Source organism: Colossoma macropomum, unplaced genomic scaffold, assembly GCF_904425465.1.
Source record: "Colossoma macropomum unplaced genomic scaffold, Colossoma_macropomum, whole genome shotgun sequence".
NCBI classification, from domain to species: Eukaryota; Metazoa; Chordata; class Actinopteri; order Characiformes; family Serrasalmidae; genus Colossoma; species Colossoma macropomum.
In genome coordinates, this window is record NW_023494788.1 from 11,657,930 (window position 1) to 11,682,333 (window position 24,404).

A 24,404-nucleotide genomic window follows, 5' to 3' on the forward strand; every position below is an offset into this window, starting at 1 on the left:
TCACATCTCTCACTTTGGAGCTTTAGCATTATATTTTGGACCAAAACAATCTCAAAAAGAGAAACAGAGTCGTATCAGCTTCATTCTTATACAGACAAATGCTGGTTGTACAAAGAAGTTCTACTGCAGTTCCATAAGTTACTCTGTACTTAAAGGGGAACTCCATCAATTTTTAAAAAATTCTACATAATTAAATGGTTGAGATGTAAACAAAGTCATTCAGAGTGGTGTGATGTGAAATGCTCCGTTCGAAAGAAGCTTGCTGAGTCAGAGTTGTTCCCAGCGGTGGTGATAAGAGCCAGATGCCTGAAGAGTTTAATTCCTCTGAAAACTCCCTCACAGAAAGTTGTTACATGAAATGGTTAGATATATGCTATGTTTATGTAATTTTTGACCAAATACTTTAGTACTTCACCTCAAGTTGTATTTGAGGAAGCTACTTTTACTTGAGTCATTATGTTACCCAAGTATAAATACTTTCACTAGAGAATGGGATTAGGCTACTCTACCCACCTCTGATAATATGTAACATCTCACACAGGTTAAATTGAACTGGCTTTCACAAGTTCTTTCTCTACTCACCCCTATCATGTAGGTCAATGGCACCATCTAGCGGACATGGTGTGCAATAACAATAGCACAGCTGTACATTTTAATGTTTACTGAACAGTTTAAGCACTGCCTTTGTGTGTAAACAACTACTGAGGATGAATTGAGTGCGTTTATATGGTTTAAGATAATAAAAAACAAAGACAATGTTGTTGCAATGTTGTAACTTGGTAATAAACGCATTTTTTACATTTGGAACTGTACCAAAGTTCTTTATAACCAAGTCGTACAGAGGTAGTAAAAATGCCTTACGTTTTTTCTACATTTTTTAATAAGAATTAGAATTTGATATTAACACGCTGACGCCACATAAACCATGTATTTACGAGTAACTGTGAAGAAAACGCACATTCCCCAGTCCTCCATCACACGGCCATATTTGAGGAGGGAGACGCACTGCGCCTTTATCTGCGCCATATTTGTTTGGGGCAGCCGGCTTGTTCAGACTGACCCGTTGACGCGGTGCCAGCTGGATCAGTGTTATCTGGAACAACAAACAGAGTCTGCTGGGCTTATAAAAACCAAGACCTCATTTAGACTCGCTCCTTTCTGCACTGAAGGCTAGGCAGGATGGAAGTCCAGCTGAGCCGCTGTCACCTCGTAATCGCATGCTTTGTCTTGGCTGTGGCTTCGGTTCGGGCTTTAGATGATGGCTTAGATCGGCCACTAATCCCCGGGGCTCCGGTGCGCCTCTCGGTTACGGACCCGGAGCTCATGAAAGCGGTGAAATTTGCCGAGGAGCGGTATAATGTAGGATCCAACGGGCTGCACATACGCAGAGTCAGCAAAATAATAGCCGCTAGCAAACAGGTGAGGCTTGTTTTGGGCTTTTACGTAACGACAATACGTGAATTTATTTGTACTTGTTTCAGTTTCTTGAAAATCAGAAAATTATCTTACGTTTTAGTACATTTATGGAGACACTGCTGGTAATTTCGGCTTTTATTTATCTCGGTAAATCTTCAGGTCTGTGGCTTTTTCCGATGTAAACAAGGCACAGATTCGTGTGCAGCTCTGGGCCTGTGCGTTAGCCATTCACTGCCACAACATCTTCTTGGACGTTCAGGCTGCGTCCAGTTTGCGCAGTAGATGTACGTTTAACTATGCCAATGAGGCCCAGCTGCTTTGTTTTGAGGTCTGTCCCAAAATCTAAACATGTTTAAAGAAAAATCGTCGATTTTGTTTCTGCATAATTAGATCATTACAATGTGGAACAACATTGGTTTGTTGTTAAATGTGAAATGTGCTGTTGTAGAGAAACTTGACGAGTCAGAATTGTTCACAGTGGTGGTGATAGGAACCAGACGTCTGAGGCATTTAATGCCTCTAAAAGCTACCTTACAGAAAGGTATTACACTTAATGGTTAATAGCACGCATTCTGAGGCCTGAAATATTTTTCTTTACTGTAGTTTTTAGATAAAACTTTGCCCCAAAACATATTTTTTTAAATCAGTTCATGGCAGAATGGTACATGCAATGCGTTATAAGACAAAGTAGTCCCAAAAGCAAACTTATATATTGGATTTACCACTATATTCACCATCATCAGCATAACAAAGACACATGTACATTCACTGGTCTTTTTGAATAGAAAATAAAATTGTTACATTAGCATTAGATGTCGGTACATTTCTCTATAAGACACATATCAAAACACCCTGAATGACATCGTTTACATCTCAACCATTAAAGGTCCACATTCAACACTGTGGTGATGTTCAAGTTTTCAGTATCACAGTAGCATTCAGTTCAACACATATGTCCCTCTGGAATCAAATAATGTATCATTATTTTTGTCTTCCTGTTTTGTGTGATTGTGTTTTGAACAGCTGGTGAAGGGAGTGCGATACAGCATCACAGTAGAGATTGGGCGAACTCAGTGCAAGAAGTCTGAAGTTCTGGACATTTCTGAGGCCTGTGAGTTCTTCCCAGAGTCACACAAACAGAAGGTGAGCATCATGGCCATTCAGGGTCAGTTGAAAATGGGATAAATTGAAGGGAGGGCATATGGACACTAGGGGTGGGCAATGTAACAATATTTTATCGTTATTGTGATACATTACGCTACAATATAGCATAGTGGATATTGTTGGTATTTAAAGAACGTTCACCTTCTGCATGTTTCATCACAGGGAGAGCATAATTAGTCCTGTTTAATTTTATTTAGTGCAATGAAGCATATGAAACATTGGTCAGAAAACACTGTGTTTAGTTTTTCATATTTTTTAAGGTAGCATTAGTGGTTCTGATTTGTTTCAGTTCCATCTTGTAATCTTATTATAAAGTTATTAATGTTAAGATTTAGTATTCAGTAACTACTGTGTACTATTTGGTAACTGTTATGAAGCTAATTTGTAAGGTATATAGTCATGAGAGTAGAAACTGAAATATTGGCCACATACAGGCATTTATACTTGAGGCAGTAGTTCTCAAACTGGTTCTCAGGGACCCCCCGAACAGTACGTTTCTGCTCTATCCCTGAGTGATCGGAGTGGGCTAGAGCAAAAACGTGGACTGTCCGGGGGTCCCTGAGGACGTGTTTGTGAACCACTGGTTTGAGTTACAGTTAGGGATTATAATGCTAGATAAATAACTAATTTCTTTAAAAAGTAATTATAGTTATATCCTAACAGTAAATAATTAATCAGTTGAAAGAGACTGAAATTTGCCTGCTTTCAGTAATGGGGGTGTGCATTTTACCCTCTATTCTCTCCAAGCGCGACACACAGTCTTTATTTAACCGGTGAAACCTATAATCTCTGACACATAACACACATTACACAATGTCGTGCAGCTATGAACATTGCCATCGTTGACCGCACAGCTGGTTGTGAAGCTGTGATTAAAATTTGCTGTTCATGGCTGTTCTTTGTTTGTCTTTAAACAGCCTTGATAGAGACCAGAATCCCTGCACCTCCCCACACTCATCATGGACTCATCACAGGATCTTGTGATGAATATTTTAGGCTCATGACTCTCCAGTGCATAATCCCACTAGATCCGTTTCTGTTCTGTGTGTTGGGTCATGTGAATTTCATGTGTACAGCAGAGATATTTTTTCATTATTTCTCTCTCTTTCTCAGACGGAGGTTTGTTTGTTTGAGGTTTGGGACATTCCCTGGCAGAACAAGTCCACTCTGCTCAAACAGAAATGTCAGCCTGCAGGTCAGTGCTCTCCCAGAACACACATACAGGGTATGAACCCTTTAAAGCAGCCACAAAAATGAGGCTATTTCTGCCAATTAAAGCTGCCTTATGTGTGATTTTTCTAAAATCATAGAAGTAGCATTACTGATTCGGACAAAAAGCACACTAAAATATGATGCATGTTATGTTGCGAGTCGCCCTATAAAGCCTAAGATAATGTAAAAGTTGGAGGTGTCGGATCAAATTTTGTGGGAATTTTTCAAACAACGTCATACATCTTTACATATTAATGTCATATGCACAGACTCAAAAAGAAGGTCCGACTTGATGATTAGGTCTCAAACACAAAATCAACATAATACTGATAAAGATATGATGACAATAGTAGATAATTTGCTCACATCCATTTTTCACCAAGTTTTGACCGAAGTCTCTTTTAGTTCTCTTTCAACATGCTCACAATTTTACCAGAGAGGTCGCCAAGTCTTACCTAGTTTAGCTTTAATCCACTCTCCTCTGTTAACGTGATTCTTAATGATATTATTGCATTAATTTGACATGTACTGAACATCTAACAAAGCTGAAAATCTTTGCTTTTTAATGTAGTTTGACGAGCTGTACAAGAAGACTTATTAATAGGAATATCATCATAAGTCACACATCAGTCATGTTTTATCAGGTTTATATAAACAAAACCAAACAATAATGAGCTCTTACCGATCTGAACTGTGCTGTGAATAAGCTCATGCACTCAAACACAACACAATGCATTCAACAGTAAACAAAGCCTTGTGCATCTTTTATACAGTGATAGAAAACATGGTAGAACACAGAAAATGACTGTTCTGTACGCTGATGCATTTCACTTGGCCAGCGTAGACATGTACGTGCTGTAACTCCTCAGGCAGCAGATTCAAACAAGGTAAAGAGGTCAAGGTCAAATTCTGAGAATGGATCTCCAGCGAGGCGCTTGGTTCAATAGGGTTAAATGATAAAACAGTGGAAAGTAGGGTGCTCAACAGCACATAGTACTAAAATTCCACACTTGAAAACACTTGATCTAAAGGTGTACATCATTTCTGCATGAATGAAATATGAAATCTACTCAATTAGTGCCAAAAGTACGTTTAAGAAAGATAAAGTAGAGTCAAGTGAATTTAGCTCTTTTTCAGTGTACAGACTTTTTATGAATTATTTTATGAATTGATTGAAACTAATAATAAGATCAGACACAAAGGCTGTATACTCCAAGCTGTAGGTAATGATTATTAGTTGACTCTGTATGCCACCTCACTGGTATCTGCTTCATTTCTCAGTTCCAAAGGAGACCCCAAAGATTGTGCGTATTCCTCTATCGAAAGACAAGCCCACCAAGGTAAAGTATACTTCAGCATGCATATATGTGTAATAACAAATGCTTATGCAGCTAATGTGTTTCTCAGCTATACTCTGTAAGACTGTTGGTCTTCTTCAGGAATCTCTGGAGCTTCTGACAAAGTTCAAGGACTTCATGGTCAAATACAATCGCACATATAGCTCTCAGGAAGGTAATGGACATTAATACTGTTTTAATGCTACACTTATTGTGTTCACTCCTTTGATCTAGTCATGAAACATGTGATACTGCTTTAGAGTAATGGTAATACTGTACATGTTCATTCAAAATGAAAGCTGATGTTTAATAGAGTAGTTGTGTGAAATTTGATTTTCTGAAGACCAGCCAAGACATGTTTAGAGTCCAAATTGTGCTAGAGATGCTAACAAACACTAGAACTCAGTAGTCACCCAAATAGCCCAAATAGTTTCTGTAAAAATACATAAAAATTCAACCCGCTCAAACTGCTTGACTTTAGGACCTAGTATGACTTTAAACTATAAAATTTAACAAAACTTCACTGGTAGAGCCAGCCATTTCAGACAACACTCAGGCTGATATTCACAAAGCATTCGTAAGTAAGAGGAGTGGGTCAGACTCAGTATTTATGATGGTCATTATTACAAAAACTGATTCTAGGTCAGCACTCCTACTCCTGAGGTGTTTTTTGAATACGGACCCTGTTTAAAAAGGCTGCCCAAAGCATTTAGCTGCACGGTGAGGTTTTGTAGTTTACAGTACATCACACTGTGTCTTAAAACTCAACGACAGGCCTGTATGACCTCAGTTAAGAATCTGGATTGATAGGAAGTTTTGGTGATGCGTTAGCGCAGAAATTATTGGGTGACAATTGAATTCTTGTGGTTTTTAGCAATGTAACTTCAATTCTGAAATAAAGCAAAATTTGGACTCTAGACATGTTTTGGCTGATTGAATACATCTGGGGTGAGTCAAACTAAGTTTAAGTTCTTAAATGACTTTTTGAACCCTGCAGAGGCTGAGAAGAGGCTGCGTATTTTCCAGCAGAATCTGAAAACAGCAGAAACCCTGCAGTCTCTGGACCAGGGCACAGCTGAGTATGGCGTTACCAAGTTCAGCGACCTCACAGGTGTGTGTGTGTGAGTTTGTATTGACCCATAGGCACTGGTGATAATTGTGCACTCTTAAAGTGATTCTTTGGAGAAAAACAAAGAGAAGAACCACTTGTTGTAAATGAGATGTGTGAGTGTAAAGCTTTATTATGCTTAACGAACCTCCACATAATGTAAAGCTTCTACAAATACCAATTAAAGTTCTTTTTTCCTAGAACTGTATGTCCAAGCTAAGAACCATTTAGGAACCTTTATTTTTAAGTGTGTATATTAAAAACTGTTGTGTTATAAAAAAGTTAAAAACTTGTTGCCCAATAAATTGTCACTTGTTTTGAAGGCCATCTTGTATGTGGCTTCTTGGCAGCCCTGCCCTGTGCCTCATTCAAAAAGCTGAAGCTAAAGTCTAAGCTAAAACACTCTTTAGAACTTCGGTGTGATTGGGTGGGGCTAAACTGCAGTAGGGTGAATAAGAAGATATATGTAAATCGTTTGATTTTTCATGACATCACAGAAAAACGGGCTGTTTTTGCAGCTTAGTTTCCATGTATGGGTCGTATGAACTGAGGACAGAAGAATAATATGTTTTGAAAACAGTGTTTACATACTGTATTTCTTTTATTCCAAAAAAGTGAGGAAAATTAGTTTTTCCATGATATTAATTATAATTCTTACATTTTAAGCACAATTTAGTCATTTTTCTATATACATGCAGTACATATTCTGAACTCTCTCTCTCTCTCTCTGCCACTCTCTCTCTCTCTCTTGCTGTCCATTTAGAGGACGAGTTTAGAATGATGTACCTGAACCCCATGCTGAGCCAGTGGAGCCTGCAGAAAAAGATGAAGCCTGCGGCCCCAGCCAGCAAGGCAGCCCCAGAGAGCTGGGACTGGAGAGAGCACGGAGCTGTCAGCCCTGTCAAGAACCAGGTCAGGAACATGAATCAACCTGAGGGATTCATTTTTACTGGACGGAGCAGTGGAGACAAAAGTTTGAATTATGAATCAGCTGATGAATCACTTGGTACCTAGATTTAAATAAATGAATCCATAGCCATGTCAGAATTTGCCGCTACTCTGCCCTGGTGGCTCCTACAGTGGAAATGTGGCTCACATCTATACTTCATTAAAAATAGAATATGAATTAATCACTCAGTGGGTTGATACAGACCGAGTTCTGCAGTCTAATCTAAGGCTGACTAAAGTGAATGATGTGCATGTTTCAGGGGATGTGTGGCTCCTGCTGGGCATTCTCTGTCACTGGAAACATTGAAGGCCAGTGGTTCAAAAAGACTGGACAACTGCTGTCCCTCTCAGAGCAAGGTGGGCAGCAAAATGAGAAGGCTTATTGAAAGAAGTCAATAAAACAGTTGCCTTTTTTCTTCACTTGTGTTATTATTAGTTTATCCTGTATATTTTATACTGTGCTGTAGTCATTTACATATGTTTCTCCTACAGAGCTAGTGGACTGCGATAAGCTGGACCAAGCTTGTGGAGGTGGACTTCCATCCAATGCCTATGAAGCTATTGAAACCCTTGGTAAGAAATTGACTGAAATTGACTGCTGGGACAAATACTATACTGTTGGGTAATTTACCACAGCATGTCTAAGAAAAACATTCAGAAATAAATAAAATAACACCCAGTCTTTATTTCTGTGATGTAATATACCCCCAAAAACTAAAAAGAGAAGGCTGTGCAGTGAATTTCAAAAGTAGACTAGATTATAAAAATGAAACCTAATTAAAAAGAATTACTAAAAATAAAGAAAAATGATCTCAACAGGTTAAATCGTTGAGACAAACATACTTAACCTCACATGTAGAGGCTTAACTAAGGCAAAATTTTAAAGAAAGAAAATCAACAGGCTAATAAAAGAATAGAGAGAGCGAGAGAGAGAAGGGTGGGAGGTGAGAGCACCCACAGGTGTCTTCCCCATTTAACGAAGACTTGATAAAAGCAGTTATGCCATCATTTCAAATTATATGTAGATTAGACAATCTACATATACTAATGATTAATCGTAACAAATTAAAACTGTTATAATGCAGAATTGGATTTGTTCACAAGCATCACTTAACACTGTGTCATTAGTGAGATACAGTTAACAAAGTTAGAGTCCCTCATGCGCATTTTAATGACATCAGCAAGAGGTGCTCACATTTAGACCTGAGGCCTTGAAAGTTCCTGATCGGTCATCTTTCACCCAGTTCTATAATGATGGAAATACCCAGTTCTAGCTCCTACCACCGCCATGTCTCATAGGATAGAATGGAGATAGACATAAACGAGTCATTATGTCAAAGCGTCCTTCTCAAGGAACATACCACAAACCTCACAGAGACACAAAGGGTGAAGAAGTATATTCCTAGGAATAAGAAATAATTAGAATAAATATTCTATAATAACAAGATGCAAATTTGCTTATAGGAGATAATCTGTATCCCTTCACTTCCCCTTCAAGACAAAGTGGGATCAACTCTCATGAACAGTGTCTCAAAACAGCATGCAAATGTCCAGGACCAGTGCCCCTAATGAGCAAAACCCACAGCAACAGAAACACTGGACTCTGATGCTACACTAAGCTTCTGTTGAATTGGACAGCTAGAAGGGGCACATTTGAAAACATCAGCATGAGTCCTTAAATCTTGTGAAGTCTCTGAAAAGACGAAAAAATATTGGTGACTTCTAGTCATCTGGCCTGCATGCAACTTTAAGCCATGTAGAACAGGCATGCGTAGGCCACACTGAGAAGTCACCAGTATGTCACTCAGACTGTTTGTTGTCTTGCAAGTCCTTCAACAGGAACACTCTGAACATCACGGCTCCTCAGACGCACAAAACATCCTTCAAGGTCTGATGAATGGTCATCGTGACACTACAGTACTACAAATAAATCAGGTCCAAGCCCTGAAACAGGAAAAGCATAGAATAGACTTAATTTGCATATGATTATGCATGATTAAACATGATTAGCTGTGCCTGAATTGATTATTACAATTAAGATTACTATAATATATGAATTTGCATAAAAGGAAAGGATAGGTAAGTGAGGGGAATCTCCAGTTACTCCCTTCAATGCTCTTTGTAGTCTAATTCTAAGAAGCTGAATTGTTTTGCCTTAATAATCTAATAATCTGTTTTGATGTCTTCTCAGGAGGTCTGGAGGCAGAGACAGACTACAGCTACACTGGACACAAGCAGAGGTGTGACTTCTCCGCTGGGAAGGTGGTGGCTTACATCAACAGCTCAGTAGAACTGCCGAAGGAGGAGAATGGTGAGAAAGAAAGTGGACAGTGGGGCTAGCACAGTCGATTTATGAGTAATCAAGTAATCTGCTGATTGTTTTGACAATAACTGAGTAACCTGAGTTTTTAAAAAAAGCTAAAGAACAACCAGTCAAAGATACTAAAATACCATATTGATAAAAGATGGTAGAAGTCTATAAAGCTTAATTAAAAATAAAAAATAACATTATGAGGCAAAAAATGTAATCATTGTGTAACAAAGCAGGCATATAGGTTGGCTGCAAGAGCGAAATTTGGGGCAGACTCAAATACTCAAAATCCATACAGGTAGGAGTTAAATCAGGCAGGCTGTTTCAGAGACGTATCTATGATCAAAAAAACAGAAAGAGAAGCAGCGGTCAAAACACAGAAACAAAAACAGGGAAAACCGACTAGGACTCAGGTTAGCAATACAGAGACTTCACAACAAACAGGTCAAACAAAAGGGGTATATATTTGAGTCTTACGTGTCTGGGGAAATAAGCTGCAGGTGTGTGTAGTGGAGGTGAGTCGGTGGAGCCAGGTAGTGTCCAAGCAGAGTCTCCCCAGAGTCACATTGCATGTTTGCCAAGAAAATAATGTTTTTTTGATTAATTAGTTCAGTCAAGTAATTCAGTCAAGTAATTGTGACAGCCCTACAAATGTGCATTTTAAAGTGCACTGTGTAAATTTTGCAATAACCACCAACAAATTGTTAATTGATGAAAAATATAGTTTATTTGCAGATATGATAGGCCATTGGAAAAGACAGTTGCACAGTAGTTACAATGTGGGACTTCTCTGTTCACTGGCATGAGCTCATTTGAGCCTTTATACAGTTCAGATTAGGGCTGTCCATATTAATTATATTATTTATTGAGTAATGTACCATTTATTTAGCTGAATTAGGGAGAAATCTGTTTTATAAAGCCAAGCAACACAAATTGGCATAACTGAACAATAATAAACCATTCACAGCACTGAGTCTAATGTCTAATGTGTAACAATAGCAAGCATATTTTACCCGCCTGCCTTACATTTTTAATGATGATTATTGACTTTCAGTATAGAACAAGAATAACTCCAGTAAACTGAAATCTAACCTCCTTATGATGTGTGTGTTCAGATATTGCTGCGTGGCTGGTTGAGAATGGCCCTGTATCTGCTGCCCTCAATGCTTTTGCCATGCAGGTAATCAGTTCCTCCTGAAGGTCCTCACTTCTCTGTGTCATTCTAGGAGCACAAACACTTTAAATTAGATTTTAAATGTTATTATAAATATAACTTCAGAGAGGTAAAATTATATTGCCATGGTTGTATGCAAAAGTTGGAACAGCCCTAGTCAAATGATGTTTTTTGTTGATTTTCTAATTAAAAATAATTTAATACATTCTTCACAGGGACCAAACTTAAATAGAACAATTTTTAAACATTTTTCTGTAGAAGTTCTGTTTATCTGCTAAGTTGAACATATTTGGGGAAAAATAAAACATAAAATGTGACTTGTGCAAAAGTTATGGCCCATTTTATGTTTTATTTTTTCCTCCAATATGTTAAACTCACCAGATAAGCCAAAATTGTACACAAAAGCATTTTTTATTTGATAGTCTTTTCATATGTTCAGCAAATAAACAGTAATGGTGCATTAAAATGTGCAGAAATGTGTTCTCTGTAGAGGACGTGTGAACATATTGTCACTTAGAAAATCAATAAAATGTAATCTAACCAAGGGTGCTCAAACTTTTGCATATAACTGTACTGGCCTGTGTTACTGTGGCCAGAGTTTCAGGATACAGATCATGAAATGCAATGGATTTCCAACTAATGGAGACCTAAACTATGTCCAGAAAAGTGTCCTTTTTTCTAAATATCACGTTTTGCAGTTTGGATCAAAGTCTGTCTGATGTTTACTCAGTACACTCACTTCTCTCTGTGGCCATGTTATACTTTTGGATTTTGGCCTCGGGACTGACATAAATCCTGAAATTCTGTTACTTCATTGGCTGTTCCAGTGATGTAATTTAATCCAGAAGCCAACATCTAGTTGGATGGCTTTGGAAAAAGTGCTGCTTCTCATGACTTTTTATTCATAAAAGGTGATAGAATCTTCTCTCTTACTCTTTTGTCTGTCTTTGCCTCTGTGCCTCTGCAGTTCTACAGAAAAGGAATCTCTCACCCTCTGAAGATCTTCTGTAACCCCTGGATGATTGATCACGCAGTGCTGCTTGTTGGATATGGAGAACGTGAGAGTTATTCTATTTTGCTAAAGTTAACATATAACAAAAACATGGGTGCCCCTAATGGGAAAAAAAGTCAACACATCCTCCAAAGAGAACACACTTTTGCACATTTTATTGCACATTCACTGTTTAATTGCTGAATTTAACATATTGCACAAAAATAAAGGAAGAAATGTGGCCTTGCGGAAAAATATTGAACATTTTATATTATTATAGTATATATTATATTTCATATTTTATTTTTTCCCAATATGTTAATACATAGAAGTTGTGGAGTACAATTTGCAGAAAAATGCCATATGTAAGTTTGTTTGCTGTAGAGGATGTGATAACTTACTTGCACTTAGAACTTTATAACCTTTTTAACATTATTATGACATTATAACCTTTTTATCCATGCTTTAATAAAGTTCCAATTAATGTGGTTGATCCATGACATTACATGGCAGTTCTACTTGGTGCGCATAGCATATGATAGCAAATGAAAAAACAGTGTTCTTCATGTTCTCCTGAGATGTTAATTCTACATGGAAAAAAAAATCTTAAATTTTAGAGAAAGTTCATTTAAAAAGATCTTTTTTTTTTATTTTATTCTTATTTTAGGTCTTTTCTGTTGGTCCATTTATCATGAAGTGTTCTCACAATGTAAAGTACAGTTTGCATTTTCAGATTGTTACTGTGATACGACTGAGATATTTCAATAGACGGACCTTCCAGTTTTGAGATTCCTCCTGATTAGCACCAGTTTCAGTGGGCCTTTAAAATATTATACAGTAATTTATATGGGTGCTGTTTGTATTTTCTTATCCTCAGGACATTAGGAGACTGAAACAAACTGCAATTTTGTACATCTCACAACTACTTACATTTTTATAGCTGTGGGATGTTCAAACACGCAGGCTTCTTGCCAAACATGATTTGTGTTGTAACTGTGATTACGGGTCCTCAAACCATCTGCTTGTGTAATAGTAAGAGTTTAGAAACGTACTTTGAGGGATCTTCGGCTGTCTTGTAGGGTTTTCCATTGCGTAACCTGTTGAAAGGTGATCTGTGACCTGCTTCTTGCAGTTGTCTTGTTGTTTTCATGTCTATTCAGCAGATATTAGTAAACAATAACCTGTCTGGTATATTAAAGTACATTATTAAAGCTTTTTTAACGTTGACGTTTCTCTGTGCTTCTACACAGTTAATGGCATTCCATTCTGGGCCATTAAGAACAGCTGGGGAGAAGATTATGGTGAGCAGGTGAGTCGGGCCTGTCCAGTCTTGATTTGAACGTATATAGCTCTACTGTTGAGTTAGCGAATGCTTGATCAGTGGTTAAATATTGCAGGGCAACTTTTTCTTCTTTAATATTTGTTCAAAGGATATATAAATAACAACTTTTGTTTCCTCTGCTTTTCCTCAGGGTTACTACTACCTGTTCAGAGGATCCGGACTGTGCGGAATTAATAAGATGTGTTCATCCGCAAAAGTTAACTAGGAGCGCACACAAACACAAATCAGGAGCATGGTCATTCTACGCAAAGACAGTACTAGTGTGACCTTATGCACACCTACAAACACACAAAAACAAACCATTCATATGTAATAAGCATCATCGGGGTGTTGTTCTCACTAGCTCAAGCTGTGACTTGTAAAGTATTCATCTCTAGGGCATGCTATAGAAGAAGGATTATCAGTCCTCTTTTCAGTTTAAAAAAAGTGTCAATAGGTATTTTCCACAGGCGATTTCAACCCTGGCTGACTCGCCCAGACTGAAATTGTCCTTTCTGACCACGCCACCATAGCAAGTCCTCACCCTCCTGCTTTTGTTAAGCTAATATTGGATATGCAGCATTCTAGGCTCTGTAATGTGGGAAAAAACATCATTTTTTTAATGTTAAGTGCTCACAACTCCTCATCTTAGATCAGTTTAGGGCTGTCACTGTTGATTATGTTAGTAAACAAGTAAACTATTGATTATTTTGATGAACAATTGAGGAAACTTAGCAATAGTAAACAGTGCAAATTGCAGATTCCAGAATGATTAATTGGACAAAGATTAACAAGACTAGAAAATATAAAATGACTGTGTAACAGAAAATGAATATACATTGGTGCAATTCTTGAGCTACTAGGTCAATTTAAAACATGCATGATCATCATACAAAATATATTGTAATCAGTGAGTAATCAAGTTTAACTGGGTTATCCTGACAGCTCTGGATTAGTTGTGATTTTTTTTTAATCATGAACTGGTCAGGGTGATTTAGGTGTGGGTAGCAGGTCTTATAACAACACTAAAACATACCTGTCCCTGGGTTTTTTTGCAGTAAGCACATGTGCTGAGAGGTAGTTGGTTGTTTCAAACAGGGGACCAGCAGATACCAAGTGGCAGAGAGGGATGCAGCATCATTACCTCTTATAACTTCATTTCCGTTAATGCATACCATGCAACACGCTTAACTACATTAAGTCAGTTTCTGTGACAAGATGCTTCAGATAATTAGATTAGTTCTTTAGTCTGGTGTTTTATCGTGTTATTATATTAATTGTGTGGACTAACTTTTAAACTAATATTTAAATAATATTTTCGGGAAGGAATGCTGTGACATAATTAATATTTGCTCTGAGTTTTATGAAGAAAGCTCTGGGTGAAGTAGATTTCCGTTTTTGTTGTGTCATAACTGGACAAACTGGACACATTGGACTGCGTAGTGCTACTGATTCTGGAAGCTGCTCAGCAGATACTTGTGATTGATGAATGCTTTTTCATTTTGTTAGAAATTAATACCGATGGTAATCAATTCATTGATATATTCCTGTGCTCCAAGTGTTTTCTAATCACTTTTAAATGATTGAGAAATAGTAATGTGATGTTTTAAGGTATGGGCTGAATGTTACAGGCGAGTGTATTTGCTGGATTTTTTCATGATAACGTGTTTGAAGATAAATTAGGGACTAACAGCACTGCTGTGCCTCTAAAGTGCACATAAAACGACAAATATGTTCATGACTCATCACCACACAATAAATACAGCATCATAATAACTATTTAATTTGTTATCAAATATGTATTTTTGAAAGGTTTGCAGATAATTGCTGTATCTTGCCTGGTTTCAATGGCTGACAAGCATGGTGTTCATAAATGTTCTGGAAAGCTGCTGAATAAAGTCCCAAACTTCCCAAATGTTTGTGCTGTATTTGTCTGTACTGTCACAGTACAGCTCTCCACATTTACATTCAAGGGGAATTGCACCAGTTTTTCAAAACATCTGCATAATTCAAATATGAAGATGTAAACAAAGTTATTCAGAGTGCTTTGACACAAAATACAGAGTTGAAGAGAAACTTACTGAGTCAGAATTGTTCACAGTGGTGGTGATAGGAACTGGACGTCTGAAGTGTCTAATGCCTCTAAAAGCTACATCACAGAAAGCTAGGACAAAATGGTTGCTTGTTGTCTGAGACATTGTTTAGCGCTGAGATAAGGGTTTGACATAAAACTATTTTAAAAAATGGAGGAAAGGTACATACAGGGTGTTGTAAGAAAACATTTTTTTGATTTACTAGTATTTTGCCATTATCAACACCACATATAACGTCAGAAGACGTGTGTAGGCGTAACTGGTTGTTTTGGATGGGAAATAAAGTTATGTGGTGCAGATCCCTGGTTTCTAGTAAAAAACGTTGGTAATTTTCTCTACAATGAACCATTTCTCACAGAACAATTCTGTATGACTTACATCTCAATTAAACATTTACAAATGGTTCGATTCAATTTATACATTGAATTACGCAGAACATTTGAAAGGTCTGTGTAATTCCACTTTAAAGCTGACCAGTGAATGATGAAATGACGTTTTACTTTGAGCTCTCAGTTTGACTACATTACCCACAATGCTAATGCATATGACAAACAGAAGCTACCGGAAATAAGCAGCACATGCGTTCGACGCATTCAGGAGCTACACTACGTGCGAAATTCTTCTCGATGCACCTAGTAAAAAAAACCAGAATAAGCCCACATTTATATATACATTTTCTCGGTAGGTACATTTTAAAATGCAGACTTTATGATGTGAAAGAACTCATATTAAGTTGGTTGTTTGCTTATATTGGTGCTAGCTAGTCGGCTAACCAACAGTTAGCAGTTCTAGCAAACTCTGTAGCATTAGTTAGCTGTCTGAACTCTCTCTGTGCACGTCAGACTGAGCTGCAGTGTTATGTTATAACTGTTTATTAAATATTCCTTCATATAGATTTTAGCTCCTGTCAGAGTCTGTGGCAGTTCTTTTTCACAGTGAAAGCGCTGTAGGTTCTGTTAGCTGTGTTCTCTGCGTTAGTGTAGAACAGACCAGAAAGTACACACTTTAAAAAGACGGTTCTTCAAGAGTTCTTTAGTAAAGACAAAGTTTCTGTTTAGAAAAATGACTTCTATTTAGAGTCATTTCATGCTTAAATGCTTCAGATTGTTGGTGAATATGTGGTATATGGTTATATATAGAGACTTTTTGATGAAAGTTCTGTATAGCTATATAGCACCAAAAAGGTTATTTTATTGTTACAAGCTTGATATTGTACCAATATCAGAACCCTTTTTGGTGCTATATAGAGCTGTTTTAAAAAACTTATGTATACAACCATTACAACGCATCTCCATCGATCTGAAGAAGCATTTAAGCTTGAAATGGCTCTGTAAAGAACTCTGGTTCTAAATAGAAACATTGTCTTTACTGAAAAACCCTTGAAGAACCATTTTTCTAAAGTGTGTGGTTATTAGTGAACCTATATTTTTTTTCTGTGTTTTGTGAGTTTTAGAGAAGCCAACTTCCCTAAAGAACCAGCTGTGGACCAGGTTTATTTATGTCTAAGCAAATCATTTTAGTGGGACGAACATAGCCGAGGGCGACCATATTCGCTTGAAGATTTCTGCTGATTTGCAGGCATACCTAAATAAAAGCGGGCTAGAGATGTTTTTTAATGATTATTTGTGAATGATTGCATAAAAATATCAGAAGATGAATAAACCAGATACTGGGTATCAGAGGTGGGTAGAAACTAGTTACAATAACTCAGTTACAGTTAGTTTTGAAATTTTAATTATTTGTACTTTTCTGGGTATTTTTAAATAGTAGTATTTGTACTTTTAAATTAGTGAGGTAAAGAATATACTTCTTACTCACATTTTATTTATTAGTTAGTTCATTTTTCTGTTTAATTTGACTATTTTGTAGTTCACAGCATCTGTACTGCTATTTGTGACTTACTTAACTTTAAAGCATTATTTTATTTTAAATCAGGAGAGAAAAATAGTGCTTAAAAGACCCACATCCTACATTTTTCTTTTTCTTTATTTTGCCTTTATTTAGTGTTTTTACCTTATCGAGGTCCACTTTTAATATTTTTATGGGTTTACGTAAAAAAAAAGTATTCCAGACTGAAAACACTCTTCATAACTTCAGTATGAATGGGGCAGGGGTAATCAGGCTTTCATGACATCGCAAAGTCAACGAAGTCAAAGTGTGCTGTTCTTACACCAAAGTAACTAGACTCACTTCTGCCAAACGGAAACTTCATTGGGTACTTGTTTATGAAACGATGCATAGCAACAGCAGCATAGAGAATACTGTGTTTTTCTCAACTTATTACATGTGCTTTGGCTTTATACTAAATACTGAAGAACTGTTGCCCAAATGTTGGCTCATTTTTGCCTAAATCATGTCATTCTCACAGAAAGTGGATATTACAGAGCTCAATATCAAAAATGTCCCGGGCAACTAAGCGCAAACATGTGGTTAAGGAAGTTCTTGAAGACTACGTCACACCCAGCGAGAGCCAGCAGATCATGAGGGTGAGCTAAAGATAGGTTTATTTGCAGTTTAGAATAAATATGTAATAAATTAATAAAGCTCCGATGACATGGAACTTTCATGAAGGTGAAGATCATCTACAGCTATTAAACCTCTCTATCTTCCAGATCTTGGGAAGCAATGGCAATAACCTCCATGAGGCTGTAACTGAGAGCGGTGAGAAATTTCTGCTGAGTATGCCCACAAAGTTCCGCAAGAACATCTGGATCAAAAGAGGTGGGCTTAAAATCCTGGCTCCTTTACATGTGTTTTGTTGATGTATGTGAATTTGATTTATTCACCACTATTTCTTCTCCTCTGTCAGGGGACTTTGTGATCGTGGACCCTATTGAAGAGGGAGACAAGGTGAAAGGAGAGATCAGCTTCATACTGTATAGGGACCACGTCCAGTACCTGAGGAAACTTGGTGTCTGGTGAGAAAAGAACCACCTTTGAGATGTTGATGAAATTCATTTCGTGTTCAGTGCTGCATTAGATTTTTTCGAGATTTCGGTATAGACATTGTTAATTTATGGGAGTTCTTGATCTTTTTATTTTTTTTCAGTTGAGAAAAACAGTGTATACATAATATGTGTTGCTGTCGCTATGCAGTGCTTTGAGCATTATACTAAATAGTGTAATATGTTATGCAGGCCAAAAGGATTTGAGGCGGGTGGCGAGTTTGAGGAGAGAAAGGAGGGACCACAGAACGGACAGGGAGAGGACAAAGAGAGGGAGCAGGAAGAAGAGTGCGACAGCAGTGACTCTGAGGATGACGGTGACCTTTTTGTGAACACAAACCGAGCCACTGTTCACTATAGTGAGAGCGATGAAGACTCTGATGAAGATGATGATGAAGAGGAGGAGGAAGAAGAAGAAGAGGAAGGACCAGAGAATCATTAGGTATGAAATTCTGGACATTAAAATAAGGGATGCTGTGAACAGCTTTAAAAAAGTTGCACCAGATGCCAACTTTGGTTCAGTTCTTTGCTTTGTGGACACTCATTATGTAAAAAAAGGAAAAGCAAACAAACAAATGCACTATGCAGTTTCTTAAGCCCTTATTAAAGCTGAACCTTGACTAAAAAGGATTTCAGTGCATGAATCACCACTGGCATTGAAATTTGTTAGGTTCTGTACATATTTCAGAGGCTTGACACCTGAAATATTCCTTTCTATCATTAAAATTGATTAGACTGATTTGAGAAAAGCTTCTTCCTGTAATGATTCAGGGTGAAATACAGATCTTACCACAGCAGCATGATTCATAATGTATAGAACATTTCAAGCTGATTCCTCGTGTTGACAGGAATGCTTTATTTGTATCATAATTTATGTACATATGGCAATAAAGTTTTCTCCTTGTTTTGTATGCCTGTGTAATTGAGCTTTTTCTGTATACATAGAATGGTTATATATATAGTATTTCCTTCAGATATTACAGGCTATTGCCATATATGTCTGGCATGTATCAAATGTATCACTCCTAAAATTTCTTAAACCGATTGAAGGGGTCTAGAAGGATTAACCTGGTCTAGATGAAGACAAAAAATATCCCCTTTGGACCTTTCCCAAACCAGTTTAATGCAAAAAATATTTCACAGTGAACGTTTATGGAAACGGAAACAATAACAATACATACTTGGCTTGTGGTTGAGTTGTGATGCACCTGTTTTGGGACCAAATGTTTTGCATAAGAATACATAAACCAAGAATAGATATTTTTACATATATACATACAATAATATACAAAATATATATATATATATATATATATATTAAATTTATCTGAAATGGGATTGTCCATCAACTTCAAGCCTGTGAAAATGCAGTAAAATTGCAGAAATGCCCGGTTTTCGAATGTCTAGTTCGTAAGTCTTAACATTTTCTTCATGACTTTTTTTTGGACACCTTCACAACTTACATTCATTGATCGGATCAGTTCTGTGCACAGTTCTAGCTTGAGACTTGTACTCAATAAAGTCCTCTAACTGATGATGATTAAGGGTGGCTGATATAGCAAAAAAATATATATAAAAATATTAACTTCAAGATGCACGTGTAGTTCAGTGAGGTTTGATAAGTTTGAACAGAAAAATTATCCAGTAGTGCCATATTTAAAAAAAGTCAAATACAATGAATACAATGACTTTTATTTAGTGTTCTGCATACTGCAGTACACTGAAACCAAATAACCATGACTAATGATGCTGTCTTCATAATTTAATATGCAGCTGTTCTTTAAGTAAGCATATTTGACATTTTATAGGATGCTGATAAATGTCATATTGCCCACCCTTAATGATAATCATATTCAATAACATATACATTGATTTCTGTGGCCAAATGTTTGTTTTCAAATGTAAACATCCAACCAAAAAGCATAGTGTTTTGTATTTATTGTCTGTATTAAACTACTGTATAAACAGATTCTCCGCCTACATTTGAGTATTCAGAATGTTTTTAAAAATAATACTGAATCGTACCAAAGTAAGCTGAACAGATTGTGGTGAAATCTGAGATTTCATTATGTACGGAATCATTTCATAAACAGTCAGTATAAAATGGAATTGTGAGGTGAGAGAGTTACACGCCTACTAGAGACTGACATGACTTTCATAAATAGACATCTCTATATATGACTGCATAGTGGAGGCCCATAAAGAAGGCTATATAGAATCTAAATGGTCTATACATGAAATATATATTAATATCATTTATATTTTAAGAAACTGAAAAAATACTGTTAACAAGACAGTTCAAAAAAGACATGATGATCATTGTATTCAGATGAATTATAGACACTAATTCCGATGAAGCTTTGGCATTGAGCCATCTTTAAGTTGTCGTTCATACTTCTTGTCTATCTAACTGGGGGAGAAATTCTTCTCTTCAAAACCTGCTAGACCAGTGTAGTGTCTCTGCCTGGCTTTGCTGCACTTCTGTTCTCTCCCTGATGCTCCCTGAGTCAAATCTGCTTTGGTTTGTGTTCGGCTCAAGTAACTTCACAGTAAGTTATTCCTTTCGTAGGTTCTTCTCACGTTCCTTTTTCTTCTTTTCTAAAAGTTCATCTCTCAGTACAGTATTTCTGCACTCACGGCTTGGTCTCAGGGTCTCTGCCCACAGTTTCCGCATTTCTTTGGGGCTACGTTTGTGGACCAGCAGGACAGTATGGTGGGCGCAGGGTTCCTGCGCTTCACCTTCAGGGAAATCAAAAGTGAGGAAGGCTGGGTGGTGGATAGGAACGACCCCCAGCCTCTGAAGACACATTCCCAGGTAAACGTCATCAATGGGAAACAGGTGAACTCTCTTAGACACCTGGAGAAGCCTGAGGACCAAGGCTCCAGAGTAGACCACACCTCCACCCCCTGCATATAATGGGTACATCCCCTTATAGAAGCTATCAGGGATGAAATACTTACTACTTTGTGAGCGTGAAGGGACAGCAGAGGTGATGACGTCTCCTACGACGAAATCCGCCATCATCTCACTGTGTCCAGATGTGTTCGAGCGAACCGCTTCCTTGTTGTTTAAGTAGTCCAAGAGAGCTGGTGTCCTCACAAAGACGTCATCGTCACCCTTGAGCACAAAGCGAGTATCCCGGCAGTTCTTCGAGAACCATTCCCAGAAGAGGACGTCCTTCAGCGTGAGGTTAAAGAAAGTGTCCAAAAAGTCCCACATGAGGAGGTCACCATATCTGTTACTCTCCTCTCTCAGGTTCTTCACGATATCTGGATTGTTTCCTGAATTATTTCTGCCCAAGAGGAAAACCCTGCGCACGTGCCCCCCTTTCCCTACACGTCCCTTTACCCAACCTGAACGCCCCCACGTCTTCCTGATGGCTTTGCGGTTTTCAAAGTTGGACGCCTGCGATTTAATGGCCAGCAGTAACATCGGAGCCTCACTCTGATTTTTACTGCATACCCTAGGCTGGTCAACGAGCAGCGGATAGTCTCTACAGTGCATGGAAATGACAAACCTTTGTATCTGAGCTGGCAGAGAGAAGTAATCCGATACTGTCCAGATCATTTCGTAATTAGGAAAGCATCCAGCGCTTTGCTGTGTTGACCTTAAATAGCTGTCGAGATCAGAGATATTTTGTGAAGTATTTGTCCTGGGATGTAGGATAGGGCTGTGCTGGCGATCCATGATGTGCTGGATGAGGTTCCAGTGAGCTTCTTTACTCAGGTCATATTTCCAGAAGGACTTGATAGGAAACGGGGCCAGGATCCCAGACTTATTGAGCCCTGAAGCTATGAAGAAGGGAGGCAAAGGAGGGCTTCTAGGCATCCCAACAGGCGAGGTGGAGGAATTTATGGATAAACACACAGCCAATGCAACGTAGATAAAGAGGCATCCTAACAGAATGCATGGTGTACATAAGCAGAGCAGGATCCGACAGCGATATCGCCACAGACAACAAGCCATTACCTGTAGACAAAAAAAAAAGAATTTACAACATTGATATTATGAGAAAGCAGCAACATTTGCTGGCCAGTGGTAAAGTAACATTGGGTAATTTTCTTCCTCGAACATCTACTAAAACTGGCTGTTAACAGATGAGATGAATCTGATGTGATCACTGAACTGCTGGACAATCTGATGAAACTGATGAGGCCTGGTGTAAGGTAAGGATATGTTAATGGTAGGTTGTAGGTTCCAGGGGAATCCCACTGATTTTTCAAAATTTCTGCAAAATTCAATCGTTGAGATGTAAACAAAGTCTTTCAGAGTGTTGACGCGAGATGGTTTGTTGTAGCGAAACTTCCAGACTCTTTATTTCTTCTTTACAGTGGCGGTGAAAGGAACTGGGGTTGTAATGTTTACAACTCAAATATAGTCCTTCTGTTTACCATTCAAAATGAACAGTAAACTTACACGCATCTTCAGAATTTCTATATGTAATGTTGATAATGGTACACTCTTAAAAGAGATGGTTCTTCAAGGGTTTTCTAGTAAAGACAATGGTTCTATACAGAACATGAATACTAAAAGAACCATGTGCATACTTAATTGGTTCTATGCATAGTGAAATGGTTTTTCAGACTGATGGAGAATGTGTTGTATATGGTTCTATATAGAACCTTTTTGAAAAGGGTTCTGTATAGCACCAAAAAAAGGTTATTCTATTGTTACATGCTTGACATTGTAACAATAGCAATACAATTTTTGGTGGTTTATAGATATCTCTATATAATATATAATGCAAATTCATGGTTATATATAGAACCATTGCCTTTATTAATTATAGAACCATAAGAGTGTAAACTGTTTTGGGGGGCAAATTTGTCTTATAAAGCACTGTTTGTACCTCTCTGCCATGAATGGATTTCAAATATATATATATATATATATATATATATATATATATATATATATAAAAGGACAAAGCCCTCTCAAAACTATCACAAACTAATGGTTCAAACATCATTTATTTTTTTTGGGTACTATATTTCCTCCCTACATGTAGGCCTACCTCTCCACCATGATGGATTACAAGAACTCCATTTTAGACCAACACCTTCTTGCAAAACTACTGTAAAACAATGCCTCAGGTATCAGGCAGCGTTTTAGTAAACACTTCAGTGCTTTGGACGTCTGGTTCCGGTTACCACCACTCTGAACAATTCAGACTCAGTTTCTCTGCGATGGTCCGTTTCCCACCAAACCACTCTGAATGACTTCGTTTACACACGAAGGACTTAAAGCAGAACTTTTAAAAAATCCTCCTTTAAACAACCATGTTAGAAAAATACCCCAAATCAACTCTACCTCACTACAGCATTAAAGGACCTATATTATGAAAACCTGAATTTTACTCACTTTTGTCAAATAAAAGTTTGATGTAGTATGTAAACGCTGAGTTTAAAAGCTCCACACAGTCCATAAACAAAAACTGAGCTGCAAAAACAGGTCTTTTTGAATTCACTGTTTCTGTGATGTCACAAAAAAACAGTCCATTTACGTGTCCACATATTCACACTGAAATTAGGGAGGTTTCAGCCCGGACTGCTTCTTGAATGAGGCGCAATAAAGTGCAACCAATCAGAGCTAATTTACATCACAGCACTCTGTAACAGGCTCAGCCTGTTTGATTATAAGGTAAAAAAAAAAAAAAAGGTTGGAAAATGGTCATGTAAAAATGAATTATGAATTTTGGTTCATAAAACTACACAGAACATAAGTAGAACTCGTGGGGTACATACACAACCAACAGAAATATGGGTCAAATAATATCAACACTGAAATTCTAACAAAAGTAGTTTATTTTTTTAGTATGACTACTGTGTCTCTCTTAGCCCTTGAATACAGCAGTCTGCTCATCAGCAAACGCTGCAAGCAATAAGGGTATCTGTACATACCGCGTTTTGAACAGCCTCAGTCCGAAACTCGTCCTTCCCTCCTCCCTTTACAGGGTATCATTCGTCCTTTATGAAACTCTTGTGGAGCACAATCGCGAATTATTTGATAAAGTCATATTTGACGTGAATACCAAAGAAGCTAGAGAATTTTTTTTCCTACGGTGGGGCTGTCCTCCCATCTGCCGCTCTAACATTGATCTGGAAGTGTGAGGTGTAGTGGAGCTGTGCTGGTTCAGCCTGACGCGCCCAGGCGTGACTGCGAGCCACTGCTACGCCCATTAACCTATGAGTCCTATGACTCGATAAACGAGGGCTTTTATTCTTTTGTTACAAAAAAAAATTTTTATTTTATTATTAGGTTCAATCATGTTTGTAATTGTGACAATTTCTGTCTCTAGTATATTAAATTATTTATTAAAGTTTGTCCAAAAATAAATAAGTGTGCCTGTATGACCTGCTCAGTTCATGTTTACACACAATTTA

At 37.6% G+C, this 24,404-nt stretch overlaps 3 protein-coding genes across 3 annotated transcripts; 2 read left to right on the plus strand and 1 right to left on the minus strand.

Moving 5' to 3' along the window:
• Positions 1 to 1,053: 1,053 nt before the first annotated feature.
• ctsf (cathepsin F) lies at positions 1,054 to 14,897 on the plus strand. Its single transcript, XM_036568467.1, has 14 exons — positions 1,054 to 1,419; positions 2,440 to 2,559; positions 3,694 to 3,775; positions 5,074 to 5,132; positions 5,232 to 5,304; positions 6,127 to 6,240; positions 7,001 to 7,149; positions 7,446 to 7,542; positions 7,678 to 7,758; positions 9,377 to 9,496; positions 10,612 to 10,676; positions 11,638 to 11,728; positions 12,912 to 12,970; positions 13,134 to 14,897. Exons 1-14 carry the CDS (start codon positions 1,180 to 1,182, stop codon positions 13,206 to 13,208), a joined length of 1,425 nt encoding a protein of 474 aa, XP_036424360.1. The 5' UTR covers positions 1,054 to 1,179; the 3' UTR covers positions 13,209 to 14,897.
• Positions 14,898 to 15,617: 720 nt separating this feature from the next.
• On the plus strand, positions 15,618 to 18,931 carry eif1ad (eukaryotic translation initiation factor 1A domain containing). Its single transcript, XM_036568469.1, has 5 exons — positions 15,618 to 15,756; positions 17,444 to 17,561; positions 17,688 to 17,796; positions 17,885 to 17,993; positions 18,213 to 18,931. The coding sequence occupies exons 2-5, from the start codon at positions 17,475 to 17,477 to the stop codon at positions 18,460 to 18,462; spliced, it is 555 nt and encodes a 184-aa protein (XP_036424362.1). The 5' UTR covers positions 15,618 to 15,756; positions 17,444 to 17,474; the 3' UTR covers positions 18,463 to 18,931.
• Positions 18,932 to 19,764: 833 nt separating this feature from the next.
• LOC118806839 (N-acetyllactosaminide beta-1,3-N-acetylglucosaminyltransferase 2) lies at positions 19,765 to 24,140 on the minus strand. The gene is made up of 2 exons (XM_036568468.1): positions 23,922 to 24,140; positions 19,765 to 21,990 (listed from the first exon to the last, which is right to left on the minus strand). The coding sequence occupies exon 2, from the start codon at positions 21,985 to 21,987 to the stop codon at positions 20,575 to 20,577; it is 1,413 nt and encodes a 470-aa protein (XP_036424361.1). The 5' UTR covers positions 21,988 to 21,990; positions 23,922 to 24,140; the 3' UTR covers positions 19,765 to 20,574.
• Positions 24,141 to 24,404: the final 264 nt, after the last annotated feature.